The sequence below is a fragment of the Salvia splendens genome, chromosome 22 (assembly GCF_004379255.2).
Source record: "Salvia splendens isolate huo1 chromosome 22, SspV2, whole genome shotgun sequence".
Classification (NCBI taxonomy): Eukaryota; Viridiplantae; Streptophyta; class Magnoliopsida; order Lamiales; family Lamiaceae; genus Salvia; species Salvia splendens.
In genome coordinates this window covers 22,593,361-22,614,566 of record NC_056053.1, presented here as the reverse complement: position 1 = coordinate 22,614,566, position 21,206 = coordinate 22,593,361, and the positions used below count along the sequence as shown (strand labels likewise).

Here is a 21,206-nt window from a genome sequence, read left to right as displayed (position 1 = left end):
ACAATAATTCCGTATAATATTACTTCGTATATGATAATTAGTATATATTCATTGTTTTATAAGGACGAAAATGAATGCAATTTCAACAAGATTATTAGATGTCGTCAACAATCAAAGCACGTTTTAGTTGGTAAAATATTTTCTCTTTTATCTAATGGATTGGAGGTTCGAATTCATACATGATAATTAAGGTTTATTTCATAAAGTAGAAAATTATTGAGAGATTAAAACATTACCGATATTGACTTATTTGAAAAGGTGCCACGTTGCTTTTAAGTTTTATCCCTCTACAACCTCAAAATTATCAAAAAGAAGAAATTATAATTACACATTTGAGTTACTTGTGTATAAATGTTTTGCTGTGTTGACCACGACTCTCCTTATATGAGCAGAATAAGATAAACGGCTTTATTGAACTGGAACATATTACTTCATTGTTTTCATATAAACTTCCAAACTGCATTTACCTTGGTGATTTGTGATTAATTCTGCTCCCTTGCCATGGATGAACTTTTGTGAACTCAAAAAAGGCTGATTTTCATTAACTTCGTTATCTGTTGTGTAGAGTATGTTCACATGTTAAAATCGTGGCTTATTTTTATGAGGAGAACTTATAAAAGTTGATACTATGCATGATGAGAATATCTATGGCCATTAACTTGAAAATATTGGGTGAAGGCAACAGGCGGTGGGGCCTACAAGGAGAGGCTTGGGATAAGCATAGAGAAAGAGGATGAAATGAATTGCCTAGTTCTCAAGGTGTGATTGCATTCATTTCCTTTGCTTATATTATTTTATCCCTCTGATGTGATCATCGTGAATGGTTAATATGTAAATTAGTTTCCTATCTTAGATATGTCGTTTCTGTTCTGAGTTTATCAGGCTTTGATTCAGCACCTCTGACATTCTTCCCGTCTTTCTATTCTCAACTCTATTGTGCTTTGCAGGCAATTCACACATATGGAGGGGCCGGAAAGAGTTTGTAGTCGTGATTTATATATTTGAGTACATTAATTTCCACAGATCGGTCTTTCTGCATCGACGACTACTGCTTCTAGTTTCGACAAGACTATTTCGGAAAACAAGGAGATTGAAGACTACAGACACCTGAAGACATATCTCTGTCCCTTTTAAGAATGATTTCGTATAACATAGGCCAGGCAAGTTAGAGTTTTGCTGAAGGCAGATGTCGTGGATGGAGAAGTTTGTGCTGAAGGGAACTGAAATCACAGCTCCTGTTCCGATGTTGCCTCCGGGAACTACTGGCCTTGGAGGGTTTGAAGTTCCATCATCCAGAGGTGATAGCTTACGCTAGCAAACTGAACGTGGGCGTTCTCCATCTTGTACCAAGTTTGGAGGTGTTTCCTTTGTTGGCTGATCCAAAAACGTGAGCTAACTACACGACCTCCTTATCTTACATGTATGTATATTGTGATCGCTGCATTCTTATTACGCTTTCTCGCATGATGTATCTTCATTTTACAGATATGAGCTGCCCAACACTATAGACCTTTCAGATCCTGGAGAGCTTGAGTAAGTGCCATACAAAATATATGCATATATTTTCTTCTCTCTTTTGATACCGTAAGCATAATAAATTTCCTTAAACTACTGTTTCCGAGCATTCAATTTTGTATAGAGAATGAGTACTTGCTGCAAACATTGCTTACTTTAATCGAAGGAGTACTTGCTGCAAACATCTTCGACTGGGGATCCCGTGCTTGCGTTGTGACCTCTACCATAAGGGCACGATTATTGAAATATATAGAATGAGTCGTGACAAGATGCAAAGACCTTGACAAGTTTCTGATTTTGTTTTTTTTGGGTTAATTTATGCATATTCAGGTGGATGATTTTGATATTTTCAAAGAGAGAATGTTGGGTTCTGCAGAAAATAAGCCTCACTAATACAAGACAGCATTGCTTTCCCTAGACAACTCCGGTGCTGATATCGTCTTAGGAATGCTTCCACTCGCCACGGAACTTCTCCGACGAGGGACTGAAACTGAAGTAAGTTTTATCCTCTCAATAGCCACTTAAATCATGAAATTTTCATTAGTCACGTATGGTTTTGAAAACGAAATAATAAATCACGAAGATTCATTTTTTCTCAATGGTCACAAAACGTCACTGTTTGATTAAAATAAAAAATATATACTTTAATGAAACAACCTCGTTTTGAGCATCACCAAAAGGCATTGTTTATACACGAAAGAGGCAATCGAGAAAAATTGGAACTTTGTTGATCATAATTTGACCAATCTCCGTATTTAATTTAAATTGCTAGTATCCCTTCAAGAAATAATCATACATTTTACAGGTAGTGCTGGTCGCGATTCCCTTCCCGCCCGGAACAACGTGACTGCAATGGAGCTACCTGAAATCGAGGCCGAGGCAGCTAAGGTTCGTCTCCGTCTCCGTCTCCGTCTCCTTTAATATACACACACACACACACACCTTTATTATCTTCCAGAACGAAGACTGACTCGTATATATGACTGTGTGAGTCGATTTGAAGCAGCAGAGGCCTCAAACTGAGCTCATCATTTTCATATTTATAGATGCATTCTTCAGCTTGAGCTCTTGTAAATGGATTCTAGACTTTGTTTAATTTATAGATGTGATTTGAAGGTATTGAATAATTGTTTGTAGATGAATGAATTATGTATATAGCTCGTATTGGTTTTATATGATTCTTATTATACTCCATATAATGATTGTGCTTAGTAGTACTACTATCTTTTTTTAATTAGAGGCAATTAAAATCAGGCACCAAAAGATACAGTACTGGTAAATATCATATAGTAATAGATACTCGTAATATAAAATCAAAATTATACGGAGTGTTTAGAGCATCTCCAGTGGGCGGACATCCATTAGGACATCCCAAAAACACCTCCTGCCACGTCACTAGGACTTCCCATCCCACTGCCACGTCACTAGGACATCCCCTCCTATGTCCGCCCTTCCCACTAGGACATCCCGCAATAAAAAAAATTCATATATTCACAAATAAAACAATTTACATTTACGGAAATAAAATTTGACCGAGAATACGAACGGGAAAAATTAACAACTTCATCGGAAAAAACATACAAGATTCGAAAAAAAAAATTACATACTAATAAAAAAAACTTCATACATTATCACGTCAACCCCTCCGAGTCCAAACCTCTTCGATGATATCCTGCTGAAGTCGAACATGGGCATCTGTTTGCCGCATGTCGGCAAATGCACGCAGCCGCGCGACCTCTCCATGAGGTACCCCCATATTCACATTCGCGGTGGCCACGCCGTGACTTGGACCTGCACCCGTATCATCTTCATTGGTCCACTGAGTCAGTTCCGCAGCTTCATTTTCGACAATCATGTTGTGCATTATGATACATGCGTACATGATATCGCCGATGTTGGGAATATACCACTGCCGTGCAGGACCCTTCACAACCGCCCACCGACTCTGGAGCACACCAAATGCCCGCTCCACATCCTTGCGCGCTGCTTCCTGACGGCTCGCAAAGTATGTCTTCTTTTGTCCGAGCGGATGCTTGATTGACTTCACAAAGACGGGCCAGTTTGGGTATATTCCATCCGCCAAATAGTACCCCATATTATGCTGGTTGCCGTTGGCGACGAAACTGATGGCGGGTCCAACGCCATTGCACTGAGCGTTGAACAGGGGCGACGACTGGAGAACGTTGATGTCGTTGTTGGACCCGGCGACTCCAAAATAAGCATGCCATATCCACAGCCGGTAGTCAGCTACAGCTTCAAGGATCATCGTGGGATGCTTGGCTTTGAAGCCGGTAGTGTACATCCCCTTCCAGGCGGCGGGGCAGTTCTTCCACTCCCAATTCATACAATCTATGCTGCCCAACATCCCAGGGAACCCGTGCACCGACCCATGCATATCTATCAGCATCTGGCAGTCTTCGGGGCTCGGACTCCGAAGATACCGCTCCCCGAATATCGCTCTCACGCCCGCGCAAAAATTCTGCAGACACTCGACGGCTGTCGTCTCGCCAATGTGGAGGTACTCGTCGAACATGTCGGCCGCGCCTCCATACGCTAGTTGTCTGATTGCGACAGTGCACTTCTGCAAGGGCGTGAGTCCGGGTTTGCCAGCTGCATCCTCTCTGATCCTAAAATACAGGTATCTTCTCTCTAAAGCACCCACGATGTGCAGAAACAGCGGACGATGCATCCTAAAGCGTCGCCGGAATAAGGCTTCCCCAAAACGCGGTTGCGGAGCGAAGTAGTCCGCATACAACCGAATATGTGCAGCAATGTGGTCACGGGGTACTTGAGTTCGACGATGGATCGGCCGAGGTACCGCCGCCTGCTGCCGCCGCTGCAACCTCTGTTGTAGCAGCCTCTCTATCGCACCTTCAACAGCGACCTCCAACTCATTCTCGCTATCACTTTCACTAGACATTCTAGATATACTTGAAATTAGAGATGTAGAGAGAGAAACTTGTTAACACAAGTGGTGCGAATGAAATAAAATTCAACGAGCCGTATATATAGAGTTTTAAAAAAAAAATTTAAAAAACGGGACGTCCGACCGGACGTCCGACTGGACGCCACAATGGCGGACGTCCGCCCGCCCGTCGCCGGGACGTCCGAGGACACCCGACGTCCTCACGGGACGTCCGTATCCGACCCTAAACGCCACAATGGCGGACGTCCCGGTCGCCCGTCGTGACGTCCGACCGGATGTCCGACCGGACGTCCGCCATTGGAGATGCTCTTAGTTTGCAAGATTTTATCTGGGATTAAATTTGTAGTGGGTTTGGTTCATGAGATTCAACCTCTCAACTCAATTCTAGATGGATAGTCACGAGATAATTAGTCATAGCTAATCCCTATGACTAAAATAATCTCACAACTCAATCCTAAATTGTATCTTGATATTATTTTATCTTGGAAACCGAACACCACCTACATATACTATAATATTATGTATATACTTCATTGATAAATTTTCACTTGAAAATTGATCACTGAAAATAGAACTGAAAACAAAATTGAAATATCAGCAGTATATTTTATTGTGACTTCAAAATTAATTATAATGTAGTATTCCCTCCGTCTTAGTTTAAGAGTCGCATTTTGCCATTTAAGTTCGTCATAGTTTAAGAGTCACATTTATAATCTACCATATTTGGACATAAAACTTAACCTCATTATTCATCAAATTTACACTCAAATGTCATTACTTTCATAAAGATAAAACAAAACAAAATTCTAAACATACAAAAAGTCAAAAGGGTCTCACTTTCCACTACCTCACTTCAATTATTACACATTTCAACAACCATTACATTACTTCACTTATTACACACTCCACCAATTTCTTAAAACACGTGCCATAACTAAATCTTACTCTTAAACTGGAACGGAGGGAGTACATATTAAATAATTTGAATTATTTTTAGTACCTCATTTTGAATTATTAAAATACATGTTTGATTACAAATAAGTGCATGTTTGATTACTAAATAATTTATAATAATTAAAGATTAATATAATTAAAATTATCAAAATAATTAAATCACAGTGTATGGTTCAATGTTTTTCAAATGCCAACATTGGGAAATAACTAAGAGAAAGTATTTTTTTTCTATCATGCCTTAGAGTTGGATCTATTAATTTTCCCATCAAATAAAAAATGGAGAATGGAATTTGAAGTGCAAATTGTACGTATTATTGGTTGGATACAAATAGATACAACTACTAATAGATATTTAATATAAGTATTTTATATTTGAGGGTATATTAGTTTTTAAAAAATTGTTACTCTCTAGATGCATAAATTTCAGCAATTTAGCATTAACTATACAAAATTTTAATAATTTTTTTAACAAATTCGTGAAATGCTATGAATTATGATCAATTACTTGGAATTAATAAACGTAATAATTATTGATGTTTCCAATATTTATTTTAGTTAATGTTGTCTACCCACGAGATGTCGCACCAATTTTCGAGATGTCCACATAACCGCATAAAGTATACACAAAAATATACTCCTCCGAGTTGGTTCTACAACACTAACTAAAATAAATAATGAGAATAAACATCAACATTATGTTTATTAATACTTCACGAATTGGTTAAATTGATTTAACGGATAATTTTAATTTTAATTACCTTTCAATGAATATATTTTTATAATATCCACTCATAAAATGATTATTTACCAAAAAAATTTTTATTAATATGAATGATTTTATAGCATTATATAAAGGTGAGACATAGCATATATACAATTTTGATTTTATATTATGAATATCTATTACTACAATATTTACTAAGTACTAGTACTATTTTTAGGTACCTTAATTTATGAATGTGGAAGTATATTAAAATATCCCTCATGGCTTGGAGCCATTTTAGTTCAAAAAAGTGTAAAATAAATACCTGAAAATTGAAATGTGCAAAGTACGAAATCCAGATATCCCACATTTTTTTCCTGGAATCGCGAACATACAAACAACAAAGTTTAGAGATTTATATAGATAATTCTATATGTTAATATAATGTTATTTCAAGAAGAATATTGGAAAATTAACTGAATAATAATAGTAGTACGGAGTACTAGTATTTAATTACAGTAATAATGAGAAAATGATATCTTTTCACATAAATACACGCACAAAGATGTATAAATAGAATCATACGCACGCATTAACACGTGTACTTAATTTAATTAACTCTCATTTTTTTCTTTATTTTGCCGTCGATCTTCATTGTTAGTTGTTACCGTTCCAGTTTTCTCAGTCCCAGAAAATGAAACCCACACTACTTTTCTAGCTTCTCTCTCCCTTCTCTCTCATCCCCATTACTGCTTGCGGAAAAATAAGATGCTCCACTTTTTTCTGCAGGTTTAATTTATCGCCATTCCATCATTTTTTTGTCATTTCTGATTTATGTTGTGTTAATTTGCTAGCACTTTTCGCGGTGTGATTTTGTTTAATTTGGTGGGTTTCTCTTCATTCGTGCTATGCCTAATTTTCTTGAAAATTGCATGCGCTTCTGTGTTTTATATTCCTGTAAATTTTGGGGATCTTTGACTTTTTGTGTAGTAAAAAATAGTAATGGGAAACTATTTGACTCGAGTTTTCTTTCTTAAAACAGCTTTTAATTTGATGGGTGTTCGATTATATGGGAAAAGGTGTAATCTTTGCGGCACATTCTTGAAATGGAAAGTGGGAAGAAGGCAGAAACCCTAGAGGAGGGTTTGTTGGAGTCGAAATTGAGCCAGGAGGATATATTTTCTAGTGAATATGGGAGCTTTGTTGGCTTGTTAAGTGGTGTAAATGAGAAGTGTGTGGGTGATGGTTGTGGGAGTCGAAATGAATTAAGCAATGTGGAGTTAGCAAGACTGTTTGGTGAGGGGGTTGATGGTGTTGCTGGATATAATGGGGTGAGTGAAGAGTCCGTTTACGGTTATCCCGATGAAAATTTGTTGGTCTCATTGCAAGGGAATGGTGTGCAAGATAATGATGTTCCGGTGTTTAAAGAGGAGTTGGCTTTTAGTGGGAATGATGGGGATCGGAGTGCCAAGGTTGAGGAATCTGTGGGAAAATTAGGTGAAACTTTACATTGTGATGAACCTTTTCACAATGGGGGAATTGAGGCACCTGTGGAAACGTGTGGTGATGTACTGCTTTCTCATAAGCCTGATTCTTCAACAAAGATGGAAACTTTTGGAAATAGCATGAATTTGTCTGTCGAAGTTTTTGGTCACTTGGATGGAATTTCTGATGATGATGATTTGGACCAACCCGGGAAATACAAGTCTGGAGAGAGTGACTTCAAGCAAGATTTCTCGCCCAATGATAATGGCACCGTCTCTACTGGTGTTACAGATTTGAGATCCAAGTCTGAAGGGAGGGGAGGCATTATTGGTGAACAAGAACGCATGTTTGATAATGGTGATCTAGTATGGATTAAAACCCGAACTCAGTCATGGTGGCCTGGTATGGTATGTTGTCCTTCCACTGCTAGGAATGATATGGCAAAGCGCAGCTGCCTTGTTAAATACTATGGCAATTCAAGTATTGTTTGGTGTGACATTGCAGACTTAAGGCCTTTTGTTGATTACTTTGAACAGATATCGGGGCAAAATAACTCCAGAAGTTTTTTAAGTTCAGTTGAGAGGGCTATTTGTGAGATTGGGTTGCGTGTGCAATTAAAGATGACTTGCCCATGCTTTCCAAAGGACAGTGCAGTTAAAGAAGAAAATTTCATATCAACGGAGAAAGCAAGCATGATTGACGTTGTGTCATTATCTCAGTTCCAGCCTGCATCATTTGTTGCAGAAATCAGGGATCTCGCCCGATCTATGCATGCACCTGGTAAAATTAAGTTGATGGTCATGAAGAATCGTTTGTCACCATTCTATCGTTCCATGGGACATTTTGAGTTGCCTCTGCAGCTGCTCATGTCAGACGTGAAAGATGAAAACGCTACGGATATGTTTGGAGATGGTAGAAAACCTGTGGAAGCCAACAATGACAATCTTACTAAAACCAGGAGGTATATGAAGAGGAAGAACCCTGATGATAAATTAACTTCCTCAGCTAAAGGCATGGAATCGCGGGAAAGGAAAAAGAGCAGATTTTTATCTTATCCATATGTGGATATAATCAAGGGGCAGGAGAAAGTGGATCTGGTGCCAACCTCTGGCCCGGAGAGTGGTTGCAGTGGCATGGATTCGCGGAAGAGAGGCACAAAGAAACCTTCCAAGGAACGTCATATAGTCAGCAAAGCAGACGACATTAGTGCTTCTTCAGCCGAATTGCTAGCTGAACTATCTGCTTTAGCTTGTGATTGTTCTTATATAAGTAGAAGTAAGTATTCTGATTCGCTCAAGAGGTTCCATTGTAGTTTCAGAATGTTTGCATTTCTAGACGTTGATATTGCCTCTAAGGATGGTGGGGACCAGCTGGCACTAGTTCTTGAAGCTGGCGAGCAAATGGAAGGAAGTAAAGTGTTGAAAAAGTCGAAGAAACAGATGGCCAACGCTGCATCCGCCAAAGAGAGTGTAGAGAATGTCGTAGATGGAAATCAGAAAGTGCAAGATAATGTTGTTCGAAAGAGGGTTAGAAAAAAGAAGGTGCAAGTGGCAAATTCTGTGGAACAGATGGAAGGTATTCGAGTTGGGAAAGAATCTGAGAACCAAGAAGCGATCCTTGCACCGAGCAGTTTAGAAAATGCCTCCAAAACAGAAAATCTGCAAGAAAAAGATAATGCCGTGTATATGGAGACTAACAAAGAGAAAGAGAAAAGCACACCGGCTGGTTTTCAGTCTGTACAAAATCCTTTGCCAAACATTTATCCGAATAGCTCGTGGATGATTAGCTTCCAGCAGGCTTGCTCGAGTTTATTCAAAAGCAGCAAAGCTCCCCAGAATAGTATCGGATCACCTCCTGGGCTACCTGATACAAACTCGATTCCTGTATTACCAGATTTGAATGGTATCCATCCAGGCTTTCCCCCTGATCATATACCGGTTGGAGTGCCTACATCAAATCTAGTTACTCCCGTTGATCATATACCATTTGGAGTGCCTACTTCAAATCTAGTTACTCCTTTACCAGAACAGAAGAAGGAAGGATTAGTCTCTCCTGCCATAAATGGTCTTCACCATATAAACCTTGCTTCCAATTCATCATTCAAGGATGTAGCACCAGCCTTCCAAAACACTCCGGTATCCAATAACGGGGTGATTGGCATTCGTCAATGTCTAGTCAGGGATTTTACAGCACGAGCACCGGAACCTCTTACAATGAGCTCATTTATTAAGCACTCACTTCAGATGGGAAGCTTTCTTTCTTCTGGTAAACCCGAACCTAAGAAACGAAAGAGAAAGGAGAAGACTAGCTGTGAAGTAGCTCCAAGTATCCCGGATTTGAATGGTAACGTGTTGGATACGAGCCCCTTCGGAACAGCCACACCCGAGGGGTGTAATATTCCGCCTGAAGGTGTACCACAGAGAAAGAGGCGATATAAATGCGACAGTGGTGAATCGGATGGTGGCAGTGTTCTTCTAAACTTTGCCCAGGGTAGCGTGCCTCTGAAAGAAACGTTGGTGGCTACATTTTCCAGATTTGGATTGTTGAAGGAATCTGATCTCGAGTTTCTAAGTGATGATAGTGTCAAGATTGTGTACGAGAGAAGCTCCGATGCTAGATTTGCATTTCGGAGTTTGGAGAAGAGCTGTGAATTCGGAGAATCACTCCTGAATTTCAGTCTTGACAGCAGCATGCCAGAGCCCCCAAAGATGAAGAAGAAGCAAACTAATCCGCAGCTACAAACCTTTGTTCCCGTGGCCGTGGGGGCATCCAAGAACCGAACCACCAAGATTGGGGAGGTGCCTGACATCGCGTCCATCAAGCAGAACGTGGAAATGATGAGGTCGACTCTGGAGAAAGCAGGGAACAGTCTCTCTCAGGAGATGAGAGCCAAGCTGGAGAAGGAGATCAAAGCTTTTCTTGACAAAATCAGCTCCTCTTAGTAAGTGTAGAAGTTTTGAATAAACCTTGTAGGGGGGGGGGGGGTATGGCCATTTTCTACATTGGAGGGTGGGGGTTGAGAACTTGAGAGCAGGGAGAGGTTTTTTTTGCTGCTAGTATTTTTTTAATTTGGTAGTTTGTTGCTTTTCCCTCTCCATTATCAACCCTCAAATATCTGTTGGCTGTAGTAATATTAATTTAATTGAAATATTAGTTGGGTAAATTCTTGTTCTTGATTAATGATTTGAAGAAGTATAGTTCAGTGTTGTGCATCAGGAGAAGAGTTGACTCATACATTCTTCAGTTGATTGTTTTTAACTTGTTTGGGTGTGGAATTTTGGCCTTTAATTTGAGATGCTATTGTCAATGTGTTTGAATAGAAACCTTTTAAAAAACAGAAGTGGGAAGTAGGACTGCACTTTAAGGTTATGCTTTCCCATTTCTCTAAGCATTCAAGATTACTATATCTTCTAAAATCAAAGTACACAAATTTTCACTGAAACATTCTTTTACATATTCATTAAAATGTACTACAACATAATCTTCCTCTGATTTACTTTCACCAAATCCCAATTCTCTCTTTGAATTTTCTTCTCACAAAAACATACTCTTTCCGTTTCATTCCATATGATCACTTTATTAAATGACACAAAATTTTATGTGGAGGTTCATTCCATATGATCACTTTATTAAATGACACAAAATTTTATGTGGAGGTATTGAGTGGATAAAATAATATATATATATAGTTTAATATTTTAACGAAAAAAAGAAAAGATAACAATTTTACTAAATAAGAATAGTTAAATATCTTGAATGAGATAAACTAAAAAAATAAAGATAGTCAATCTCAAATGAGACAGAGATGGTGGGAGTATATAATATACATGTCAAAATTAACACACCAAATAAATTAACCATACTCAAAGACTTCCACTTCCACATTCCCCATTCACACTCAACAATTAGAATTTTAAACCACCAAAATATGAAAAAGAAGTTACTATCCCACCCTAGTTAATCAAGCCTCCCATTTCATTTGATTTAACATATGATCATAGACCAAACCCTAATAACATTACATCCACCATCACATAACTAGTAAATATTTAAACTAAGGGATTCGTCGCGGACGCCCCGTACGCGTTGTTGACCAACCCGGCCCACGACCCGAATCCGTACCCATTCACATTACAAGCCTGTTGTTGCTGCTGCTGCTGATAATCATGCCATTCCAACGACAAAAACCTAGCATTAGGTTTAGCCTCAACGACATCGTTTTGAATATTAGTAATACTATCATACGGGCCGAGATCAAACCCCGCCATGCCCCCGCCATTGGGAAGCGTTCCGCCAAAATTAAGGTGGTGGTAAGCATCGCCGCCGCCGCCCCCCAAAAGGGCCTCGTATTTATTGTCCATGAAATCAATCGGAGTGAGATTATTTTCGAGCATGTAGGGAGGGTTCGCACCGTACAACCCGGTGGATGCATGGAAGCGGAGGTGGTCCGGGAAGGAGAGGCGGAGGTCGACGGCGGCGGAGTGGGGACTCGCCGGCGACATGGAGGCGGCGGCGGGGAGAGGGGAGGAGGGGGAGGAAGAGGGCTTTTTGGAGGGGTTTTTTTTGGTTTTGCGGCAGCCGCCCCCGACCGGGATGTTGCGGAGGGTGCCGCCTTTGGTCCAGTAGCGGCGGCAGGTCTTGCAGAAGTAGCGGGGCTGGGAGAGGCTGTAGTTGTTGTAGTAGCAGAATTTGGTGTGGGTGGAGTCGCAGCGCGGGCATTTCAGGGACTGCTCGTGCTGGGGGCGGAGGCGCCGCTCCGTTAGAGGCCGGCTGCATGCTAGTATGTCGTCGCCGCCGGCTGGGGAGGAGGAGGAGTCCATTCCTGCGCCGATTTCCTCGGAAATTGTGCCCTGCTTTTCCAAATCTAGTGTGTCAGTGGATTCTACTTTTTTTCCTCAAATTCAACACTATAATGTTTGAATATTTCTAACAACATTGTTGGCTCAGTCATCAATTTCGAGAAATATTTTTTTAATATATACTCCCCGTCCACCAATAAGACACTCATTTTGATTTGGCTCGTATTTTAAGAAATGTAATAAAAAGTAAGTGAAAAAGTTTAGTGAAATGTGTGAAACTTTTATATACTTATTTTTATAATAGAATGCGAGTGACACAGTTAGTGGGACATAGCGTCCATTACCAAAAATAGTAAAAAAAAGGAAATGGGGAAATTATCCACGGAGGGTGGAAATTGGCGAATTGAGACGATTAATGGTGGACGAATGAAGTAATTTTTTTGTGAAACTCACTATGTGGGAGAATGAGAGAGTGGAGGTATGCATTGTGGCATAGATTTGTCATGTATGAGGCAGAGGGGGAAGGGTTGGCATTGTGGAAAGAGATACAAATGTAGGTGAAAATCTATAATTGTTTCCAATATTTGAATGGAAGTAAATGTAGAATGAGTGGGTTTAATGAGAATACCTGCAACCAGTCAGATGAATCCATGCAAACTTGAAGAGAGGTAATGCCCATAAAAAACTATCAAGAATTTAGATACTATACAACACGAGAAAACTAAGAAGTGAGTTGGGGTTGGGGTTGGGGTTGGGGTTGGAATGGAATGGTGGAGAATTGGGTTGTTGGATTGTGAATAAGAAGGAAGAAAAAGCAAAGGGTGGGGCACACTGAATTCAACAGACCAACACTCACTTCATGAGCTGAATCGATCAACGGCTGCGATGGAGTGAGGTAGATCAATCCGGAGCGCAGCATGAAATCACGGCGTCTATGTCTGACGTGACAACAGAATTTATTGGTCCAAGATAAAGAGTGGAGAGTGGGGTCCATGAGCTCACTCTCCCCGCAAGCAAAGGATATATTCTCATATCTGTCACGTGTCTCAATCTCCACAATCTTTGGCCTTATTTTACTAAATAAATAAAACAGTACACGCCATTTTTATTTGAATATTTGGAACTCGTACAACATAAATTCGGACAGCAAAACGCCAAATTAGCTACGATTCGCCACTGAGATTTGGTCTTTTTTGCTATATGTATATAATTACATTTGCTCAGCCGTCAAGTTAGTTTTTGGTTAACGAGGAAGCCCGTCTTAGTAAATAATTTAAGAGGTTGCTTAATTATCATCAAATAGATCGAAGGCTCGAGTCAACATGAGACTAAGGAAATCTCTCTTCCACAATGGTGGTAAGCCCTCGAAATTATAGCAGGCGGGTCTCGTTAAGAGCCACTGCTGATGCTATAATTACTTGCGCAATGTGTATAAACTATTTGTTGTAGAGTTCTTAATTTACTCTTAATTAAACAAGAAATCGACAAATAGTTTATAAGCATTTGTTGTAGGGGTCTAAGTCAACTCATATGCTCTTCACATTAACTAAGAGATTTGTGAATTTGTGTCATTACAAATTTTACCGCATTAGTATGGAATTTACTTGAATAAAACCGCATTCATATCTATAGATCTGGATAAATATTATTGTCATAAATCTTTTGCTATATACTTCAGATATTTTAATCGATCGAGATTCAATAAATTGAAATGACGTATACGTAAGTATGTAATTATAGATTCAACTTGTAATTCACAATATAATAAAATATAATTTTGTCATTAATTAGTGATTTCTAGTAAGTTACTCGAGTACTAAATTTAAATAAATTAACTTGGTCAATCCACAGTGCAAAGGTTAATGTTCTGATGGAGGCAAATGAATCCAAATTTCAACCTGGCTAGCAAAAGATTAATTTATAAAACCAAAAGCGATCACATAGGATTTATCCTAGCTAGCTATTGCATTGGATACTCAAATGATACATCTTTTTATTTTATTTATTTGCATATCTAATTTTTTATAATGCTATGCTAAAAAAGTGATACAGTTCTTTATGAATTTGTTATACACTAACACAAATGAGTTCATATCAATCATTTCTATCTCAATTCAATCATACAGCAATTATTTTTTCCACTTCCATTTTTCTATGTCATTTCCAATCATAGGGTACGTACCTTTTTTCACTTTTTTCTTTAACCAAAATATGAACTTGCTTACATCAATTTTGGAATTTGAACTTATATTCATACTCCTTAACATTTAAAGTCATGATATGCAATTTAGAATTTTATTCAAGACAATGCCGATGAATTACGAACATTACATATGCCATTTATGGATTCTTTTACTAAGGAGTAAAAAAAAGTCACATCCTCAAAACATAGAAACTTTCAAAATTTTGAAATAAAACAGATGCCTTATTCCTAATGTCGAAGGAATGTGAAACATATAATATGTATAGATCTTGTAGGTGAAGCTAGATAAATGATTCCTTTAAATTGAAAACCTCTTTTTTGTTTCTTTTCATGATTTAAATAACAAGACAATAAAAAGTCTAATTTCCTAAAAACTTTAATAAGGAAATAAATTGTGCTACCTTTCTTCTCGTGCAAGGTTGTCCTTGCATCTTAGGCAACCAAAGACAAATTATATGTAAGTGTATAATTATAACGAAAGAGGGAGGGATGGAGGGAGAGAGAGAGAGAGAATAAATGGTAAAGACCATTGGATTAAAATGGGGTCCCTCCATAGATGCTAAAGGTGATCTTGGAAAAAAAATTAATTTTTTTATTTTAAGATCATTAAAGTAGTTTTATTTATACAGTAAATACGTATAAAGAAGATTTTTGAAAAAATTAGAATGAAAACCAAAAGTTTGTGCTTTTAATTTATGGAATAGTGGTTGTATAAAAAATGTACTACTATATATAAAATAGGAGTCCCATTATATGCAATAGTGTATATGTACGTATATTCACAAAGTCTAAGCGCGTGACATTAAGAAGCTAAGATTAATTAGCTTGTTCTCTATATCAACAACTCCTATTATGTCATATCAATGTCACGATAATTTTAACATGTTACTTTTGTTGGCTATTGCGTCACAATTTAAATCTTTATCACGAATTTCCCAAAGAGAAATTCCAAAATTGCAAAATATTGCTCAAATTAGCATGGGACATTTTGATAAACAAATTTCTAAATTAAGATTTAAGAGCATCATTAGAGCGTCCACTATAAGGTGGACGCGGGGCGGTAGGCGCGGCTATTATAGTGGAAGGGGTGTCCGCCGCGAGGGTGGACGCGGCTGGTGGGGGGGAGGGCGGCGGACGAGGCTTCGCCGCGAGTGGGGCGAGGACGCGGCGGTGGGTGTATAGGCGCGGCTATAGCCGCGACTATTATAGTGGCGGATATCCGCCGCGTCTATAGCCGCATTTTTTGAATATTTTTTTTTCGTTTTTTCATCTTTAAATACCACTCCCCCTCTTCCCCCACTCTCATTTTCACAAAATCCATACACCTACTTTCTACAAAAACACTCTCTACAAAATGCACCGAGGAGACGACGAATCACCGAGTAGACGGTGCAAGAGTTTTGTAGTTGTATTTTATTTTAATTATTCGTTGTATAATTTTACCGGCTTGCAATACAACGAATATTCGGGCCTAATTACCTCGTATTCTAGTTATTTATACTGCGATTATTTAAATTACACTTGATTGAAACTAAAAAATATTTAAAAATGAAAATTGATTATAAAATTTGGGGGCTATTGGAGTTGTCCACTATAGTGGCGGAAATAGAATTTTGGGGCTATGGACAACAAAATTGGGGCTATGGACAAAAACTGGGGCGGGGCTATTGGGCGTGTCCACCTTATAGTGGACACCCTTACTTAACATAGATCCAACTTGGGAAGTTGTGAAGTCAAACAAACGACATGCTGGCGCAAGCACATTTTCTCCTGTTGTGGGTCCCAAGTGTACTCACTAATATGCTTAGTATTAAGAGCATCCACAATGGCGGCGAGCGGACCGGTCAGCACCGACATTTTCTCCTGTTGTGGGTCCCAAGTGTACTCACTAATATGCTAATATTAAGAGCATCCACAATGGCGGCGAGCGGACCGGCTAGCCGATTCCCAGCGCTGGCCGGTCCGCTTGCCGAACCATTGCAGCCGGCGAGCGGCAAATCGGCGAGAAAAACGGCGAGCGCACGCCGATTTGCGTGCGCTCGCCGATCGGTTGGCCGCCATTGCAGGCTCCCGATCGGCCAGCAGATTTTTTATTTTTTTTTTAAATTTTTTATTTAGTTTTGGGGGGTTTTAAATATTGTAATTTGGTCCTTCAATTATCGAAAATTACATTTCCGGATGAAGATTTCTGTATATCAACTTTAATGGAAATAAAAAATTCCAAGCTGCCAGCCAGGGGCTCTGCCCCTTGGACCCCGCTCTAGGGGATGCTGCCCTCGAACCCCCGTCCAATCATAACGAATTCAAACAAGTGTGCACTCCGCACTTCCAACTTATTTGATGTCTCATTATGATCATATTGATCAATCAAGTTAATCCAATTACACTAAAATATCCAACACCGGATAGCGGCGACGACGGCGAGGAGTGAGGCGGAGGCGGGGGGCTCGTGTGTGGAAGTGGAGTTTTTTTTAATTAATGTACTTTTTAAAATTTTAATATTATTATTGATTTTCTCCTATTTGTGCCGTACATTTAATTCCGTATTTTGTGTGATTGTTAATTATTTGTTTTTATAATTTTGTTTATTGTGGCTAGGGTATGGCTTGTCCAGTTGCTTGTCCTGATGATGTGACAGGATGAGTTTTTAGTGTTGTTGATATGGCAGAAGGAGTTTGTGGCTAGGCTATGGCTGAGCTATTTCTATTGGAGATGCTCTCTAATGATGCAATCATATACTGCTACGTGTTCACTATGATAGAATTGCTCAATTCTTGGACCAATTAGTGGTATTCCTAGTGTTTAGAGTACAAGAATTAACATATGGTGGCCTGCCAAATGGAGGTCGGCCCGCACTGTAGCCAAGAATTGGGGCAGATTTCAATTCTTCCGATGTAGGTAAGAATTGGAATGACTCCTCCAAGAATTGGAGTTTGAATGACTCATTTGCTCCACCCTTCCAAAAAGAATTAGAAAATTTGAAAAACTTGGAAGGGTCTTTTGGTCTAAACATATAAATTTAGAGAAACAAGTTGGTCAAATAAGGCTCATTGAACGTTCAGATACAATTAAGAATTGGTGGACCCCACAGCATTTATTTCTATCTAGATTTATTTCTTTCCAATTCAATTAGTGAAAAGCGAACACGTATGGAAAGTTGAAACCTTTTAAGCGTTATCCTTTATCTATATTTGTTAACTGCAAATTTGTTTGAATGATTATGTAGAAGATTAATTTTGGATTAATGGTGTGGTATCCCTCTTCTGTTTTATCCTTTATGTGAACTTCTACGTGCTAATGAGTAATGACAGAATTAACAGCACATTCAATTATCATTTTTACTAATGATAAAATATCAGTCTAATCTTTTTAAAATTTGTCTTTTAATCAAAAAACTTTGGATCATTCTCGTGATTAATCATTTTACATTCTTACTGTCATCCTTATGATTAATTTAATTCTAGACAAACTATATTTTCATCTATCACATAGTATTATATTTTATTATTATTATCTTATTTAACAAATCAAACGCCCACTTAATATGGAGTATTAATTAGTAACTACACTTTCTCGTGTGCTTAGAGAAAACCAATGCAGACAAATTTCGCGGAGATATCTTAATAAAATGCGAAGATTTTATATCCAATATAATGCTACTATATTTTTATATGAATCAACCAAATCTTTGATTTGGTAGCCGTCTTGACGCAATATGAATATAATAAGCCCACAACTTTCAACATATCCAATATTTTTTAATTAGGACAATTTCAATCATAAATCTATAGCTTGATCCATGAGGGTCAAAAAGCACTATTAAATTTGATTAATAGATGCTATTGATCCCATTTATGCAATAACTTCACCTCAATCCTCGGACTTTACTATCATTATATGTCTGTTATGTATTGCTAGATTCGACTACCGCATTGCTTTTACTTTGATGGCGACAACGACATTCTTCACTGTGTCTGACCTTAAAAGTTCTGTTTCTTAGATCCGCCAATGAAATAAATTGTAAACTATGAATACATGTCTTGTTCATATATAAAGAAAAAAGAGGGAACGTCTTTTTTAGTACACCAACTATCCCAAATGAGCAAATTTAGTCCGTAACATTTCATGATATATTTTGAGGTCCATTAACTATAAGTTAATATCAATTCAACTACTTTTTGACTATTTCCAATATTTTCATGAACAAAGTACCCTTAAGGCCATGAAGGGAATTCAATCTATTTATTCATTCACTTTTTTCTTTCTTCTAATTTATTTGGGATTAATTTTAATAGATCTTATACTATTATTACTAATATATACCATACATTAATTGAATATTATGATATTACTTTCTAGTGCTAGTTAATACTTTTATATGGTTACATTCTCAATTATTTAGATAACACTAAGATAAATATTTTATTTTAATGAATCTCGTAATTTTATTAAACTGAAAATTTAAGTTAATCATAATATATAATATATACTACATTGAAATAAACATTTAATAAAGTAGAAAAAATTTGATTCACGAATAGTTAAGGGAATAGATATGAGAACTATGAACAATTTCATAATGTTGTAAATGACCTAATGATAATATTCAACTAAGAATGTCATTGTCTTTTTTATTAAATTGATTATTGATAATTTCAACTATTTTTTAGACTACAATTACTACATAAGATTACTACATAAGAGTACATAAAATAAAACTTAGCTCTTTGAATTATTTAAGATTCTATGTATGTTAATAAATTTTATTTTATTTTTAATCATCAATTTTGTATTGTACTTAAAAATAACATATTCTATGTATAGCTTTAAGATTGAAAAATTAATATTCCATCTAATAAATTGAACTACTTTTATATACAAATATTGTATAAGTATAATGTTTACATATATTTATATCTAAGTTATTTCACTATTAATATTAAATACAGTATAATGATTTAAAATATTACAAATAAGTAAAACTAAATGTAAATAATTAATAGTAATAGAATATTAATATCATTAAGATATTTTTATATTGAAATTAAAATTAGAGGGAACATCTTTTTGGTACATCACCTATACCAAATTACATACTACTTTAATGAAAATGAGAGGGTAAATAGATTGAATTGCTCTCATTGACCTTAAGAGTACTTTGGTCATGAAAATATTGGAAATAGTCAAAAAGTAGTTGAATTGATATTAACATATAATTTATGGATCTTAAAAGAGATTATGAAATGTTACAGACCAAATTTGCTCATTTGGGATAGTTGGTGTACTAAAAAAGATGTTCCGTCAAGAAAACAAAAAACAGATCTATTTATATAAATAGATTAGTAAAAATATGTAGATAATGAATAGTGGTTGGTGGAGGAAATAGGTAGATGTGAATAAGAGCATCCACAATAGCGCCTAGCGCACCGCCTAGCCGAGCGCCGGCGCTAGGCGGTGCGCTAGGCGAACTATTGCAGCTGCCTAGCCGATTTCGCGGAAAAAAACCGCCTAGCGCTCGGCGGTTCCGCGGCGCTAGGCGATGCGCTAGGCGCTATTGCAGCGTCCGGATCGCCTAGCGCGAATTTTTAATTTTTTTTTGTTTCCGAAACACTATATATACGCGACTTTCCCGTCATTTTCATTCGCACCACTTGTATTAACGAGTGGGCGCGGAGGACTGCACGACGTTAGTTTTTTTTTAATTATGTATTTTTTTTAATTAATGTACTTTTTAAATTTTATTAATATTAGTGAATTTTCTCGTTTTTGTGGCGTAAATTTAATTCCGTATATTGTGTGATTGTTAATTATTTCATTTTGTATATATTTGTTAATAGTGATGTGGATAGTATTATTAATGTTTCCCGTATATGTCTCGTAAATTAAATTCCGTATATTGTGTGATTGTTAATTATGTCATTTTATATAATTGTTATTAGTGATGTGGCTATTGATGTGGCTGGGCTATTTATGATGTGGCTAGGCTATGGCTGGGCTATTTATGATGTGGCAGTAGGATTTTTAGTGCTGATGATGTGGCAGTGGCTAGGCTATGGCTGGGCTATTGCTGGACTATTCCTATTGTGGATGGCCTAATAGGCATCCGTGAGCGCAGGAGAGGCGACGAACAAACATGAATTCCATCATCTTTCAAAACCATTGACGCATCCAAATATAAGACACAGTCCTTTTTATCCGTCAAATAAATTTGCCTACAATTTTAATGTCGGAAAATAGTGGATTTATTAAGAGAATCATTTATAGAGATATTATGAATAGCTTGATATCATTTGATTGGATGGTTATGGATTCTTTTAATCAATCTCAATAAACAACCTTGCACTAGAGGTACATGCAAATATTAAGTCATATGGGAGAAGTTTGATCCCACTGCAATATTTATTAAACCCTTTTGTTTGTGCTATTGATTTCAATGTGCAATGGTTAATTGATTATGATAATTTTTGCAAAAAAACAATGACCATGGCTTGTGTACACATTTTCATGATTTTATAAATGTGATGTGGAATATAAAATAATCCAAATTTAAAATATTTAAGAAAATGGTACACATGATACATATCGATATTTGAAAGTGACTACTTTTGTCCTGTAAAGATC

At 37.4% G+C, this 21,206-nt stretch overlaps 2 protein-coding genes and 1 long non-coding RNA gene across 5 annotated transcripts; 2 read left to right on the top strand and 1 right to left on the bottom strand.

The window, feature by feature from the left end:
- Positions 1 to 387: 387 nt before the first annotated feature.
- On the top strand, positions 388 to 2,709 carry LOC121785899. 2 transcript variants are annotated; one of them, XR_006047084.1, is made up of 5 exons: positions 388 to 759; positions 948 to 1,387; positions 1,486 to 1,533; positions 1,846 to 2,010; positions 2,321 to 2,709. It is a non-coding gene; the product is annotated as an uncharacterized LOC121785899 (long non-coding RNA). The 2 variants fall into 2 exon arrangements; XR_006047083.1 differs by lacking the exon at positions 388 to 759 and having other exon boundaries at positions 766 to 1,387.
- Positions 2,710 to 6,732: 4,023 nt separating this feature from the next.
- On the top strand, positions 6,733 to 10,553 carry LOC121787731 (serine/threonine-protein kinase ATM-like). The gene is made up of 2 exons (XM_042186555.1): positions 6,733 to 6,887; positions 7,141 to 10,553. Exon 2 carries the CDS (start codon positions 7,205 to 7,207, stop codon positions 10,523 to 10,525), a length of 3,321 nt encoding a protein of 1,106 aa, XP_042042489.1. The 5' UTR covers positions 6,733 to 6,887; positions 7,141 to 7,204; the 3' UTR covers positions 10,526 to 10,553.
- An 836-nt stretch (positions 10,554 to 11,389) lies between these two features.
- On the bottom strand, positions 11,390 to 13,282 carry LOC121787735 (dof zinc finger protein DOF5.6-like). 2 transcript variants are annotated; one of them, XM_042186564.1, is made up of 2 exons: positions 13,011 to 13,282; positions 11,390 to 12,436 (listed from the first exon to the last, which is right to left on the bottom strand). In XM_042186564.1, exons 1-2 carry the CDS (start codon positions 13,059 to 13,061, stop codon positions 11,633 to 11,635), a joined length of 855 nt encoding a protein of 284 aa, XP_042042498.1. In that variant the 5' UTR covers positions 13,062 to 13,282; the 3' UTR covers positions 11,390 to 11,632. The 2 variants fall into 2 exon arrangements, with proteins under 2 accessions (XP_042042498.1, XP_042042499.1); XM_042186565.1 differs by having other exon boundaries at positions 11,390 to 12,433; positions 13,011 to 13,279.
- Positions 13,283 to 21,206: the final 7,924 nt, after the last annotated feature.

Bases quoted from the DNA above. Each gene is read 5' to 3' on its own strand.
- LOC121787735 (XM_042186564.1), bottom strand. From the start codon at position 13,061: ATGGGCATTACCTCTCTTCAAGTTTGCATGGATTCATCTGACTGGTTG. The intron at 12,437-13,010 runs GTATTCTCATTA...GATTTGGAAAAG, and splicing joins ATTCATCTGACTGGTTGCAG to CAGGGCACAATTTCCGAGGA.
- LOC121787731 (XM_042186555.1), top strand. From the start codon at position 7,205: ATGGAAAGTGGGAAGAAGGCAGAAACCCTAGAGGAGGGTTTGTTGGAG.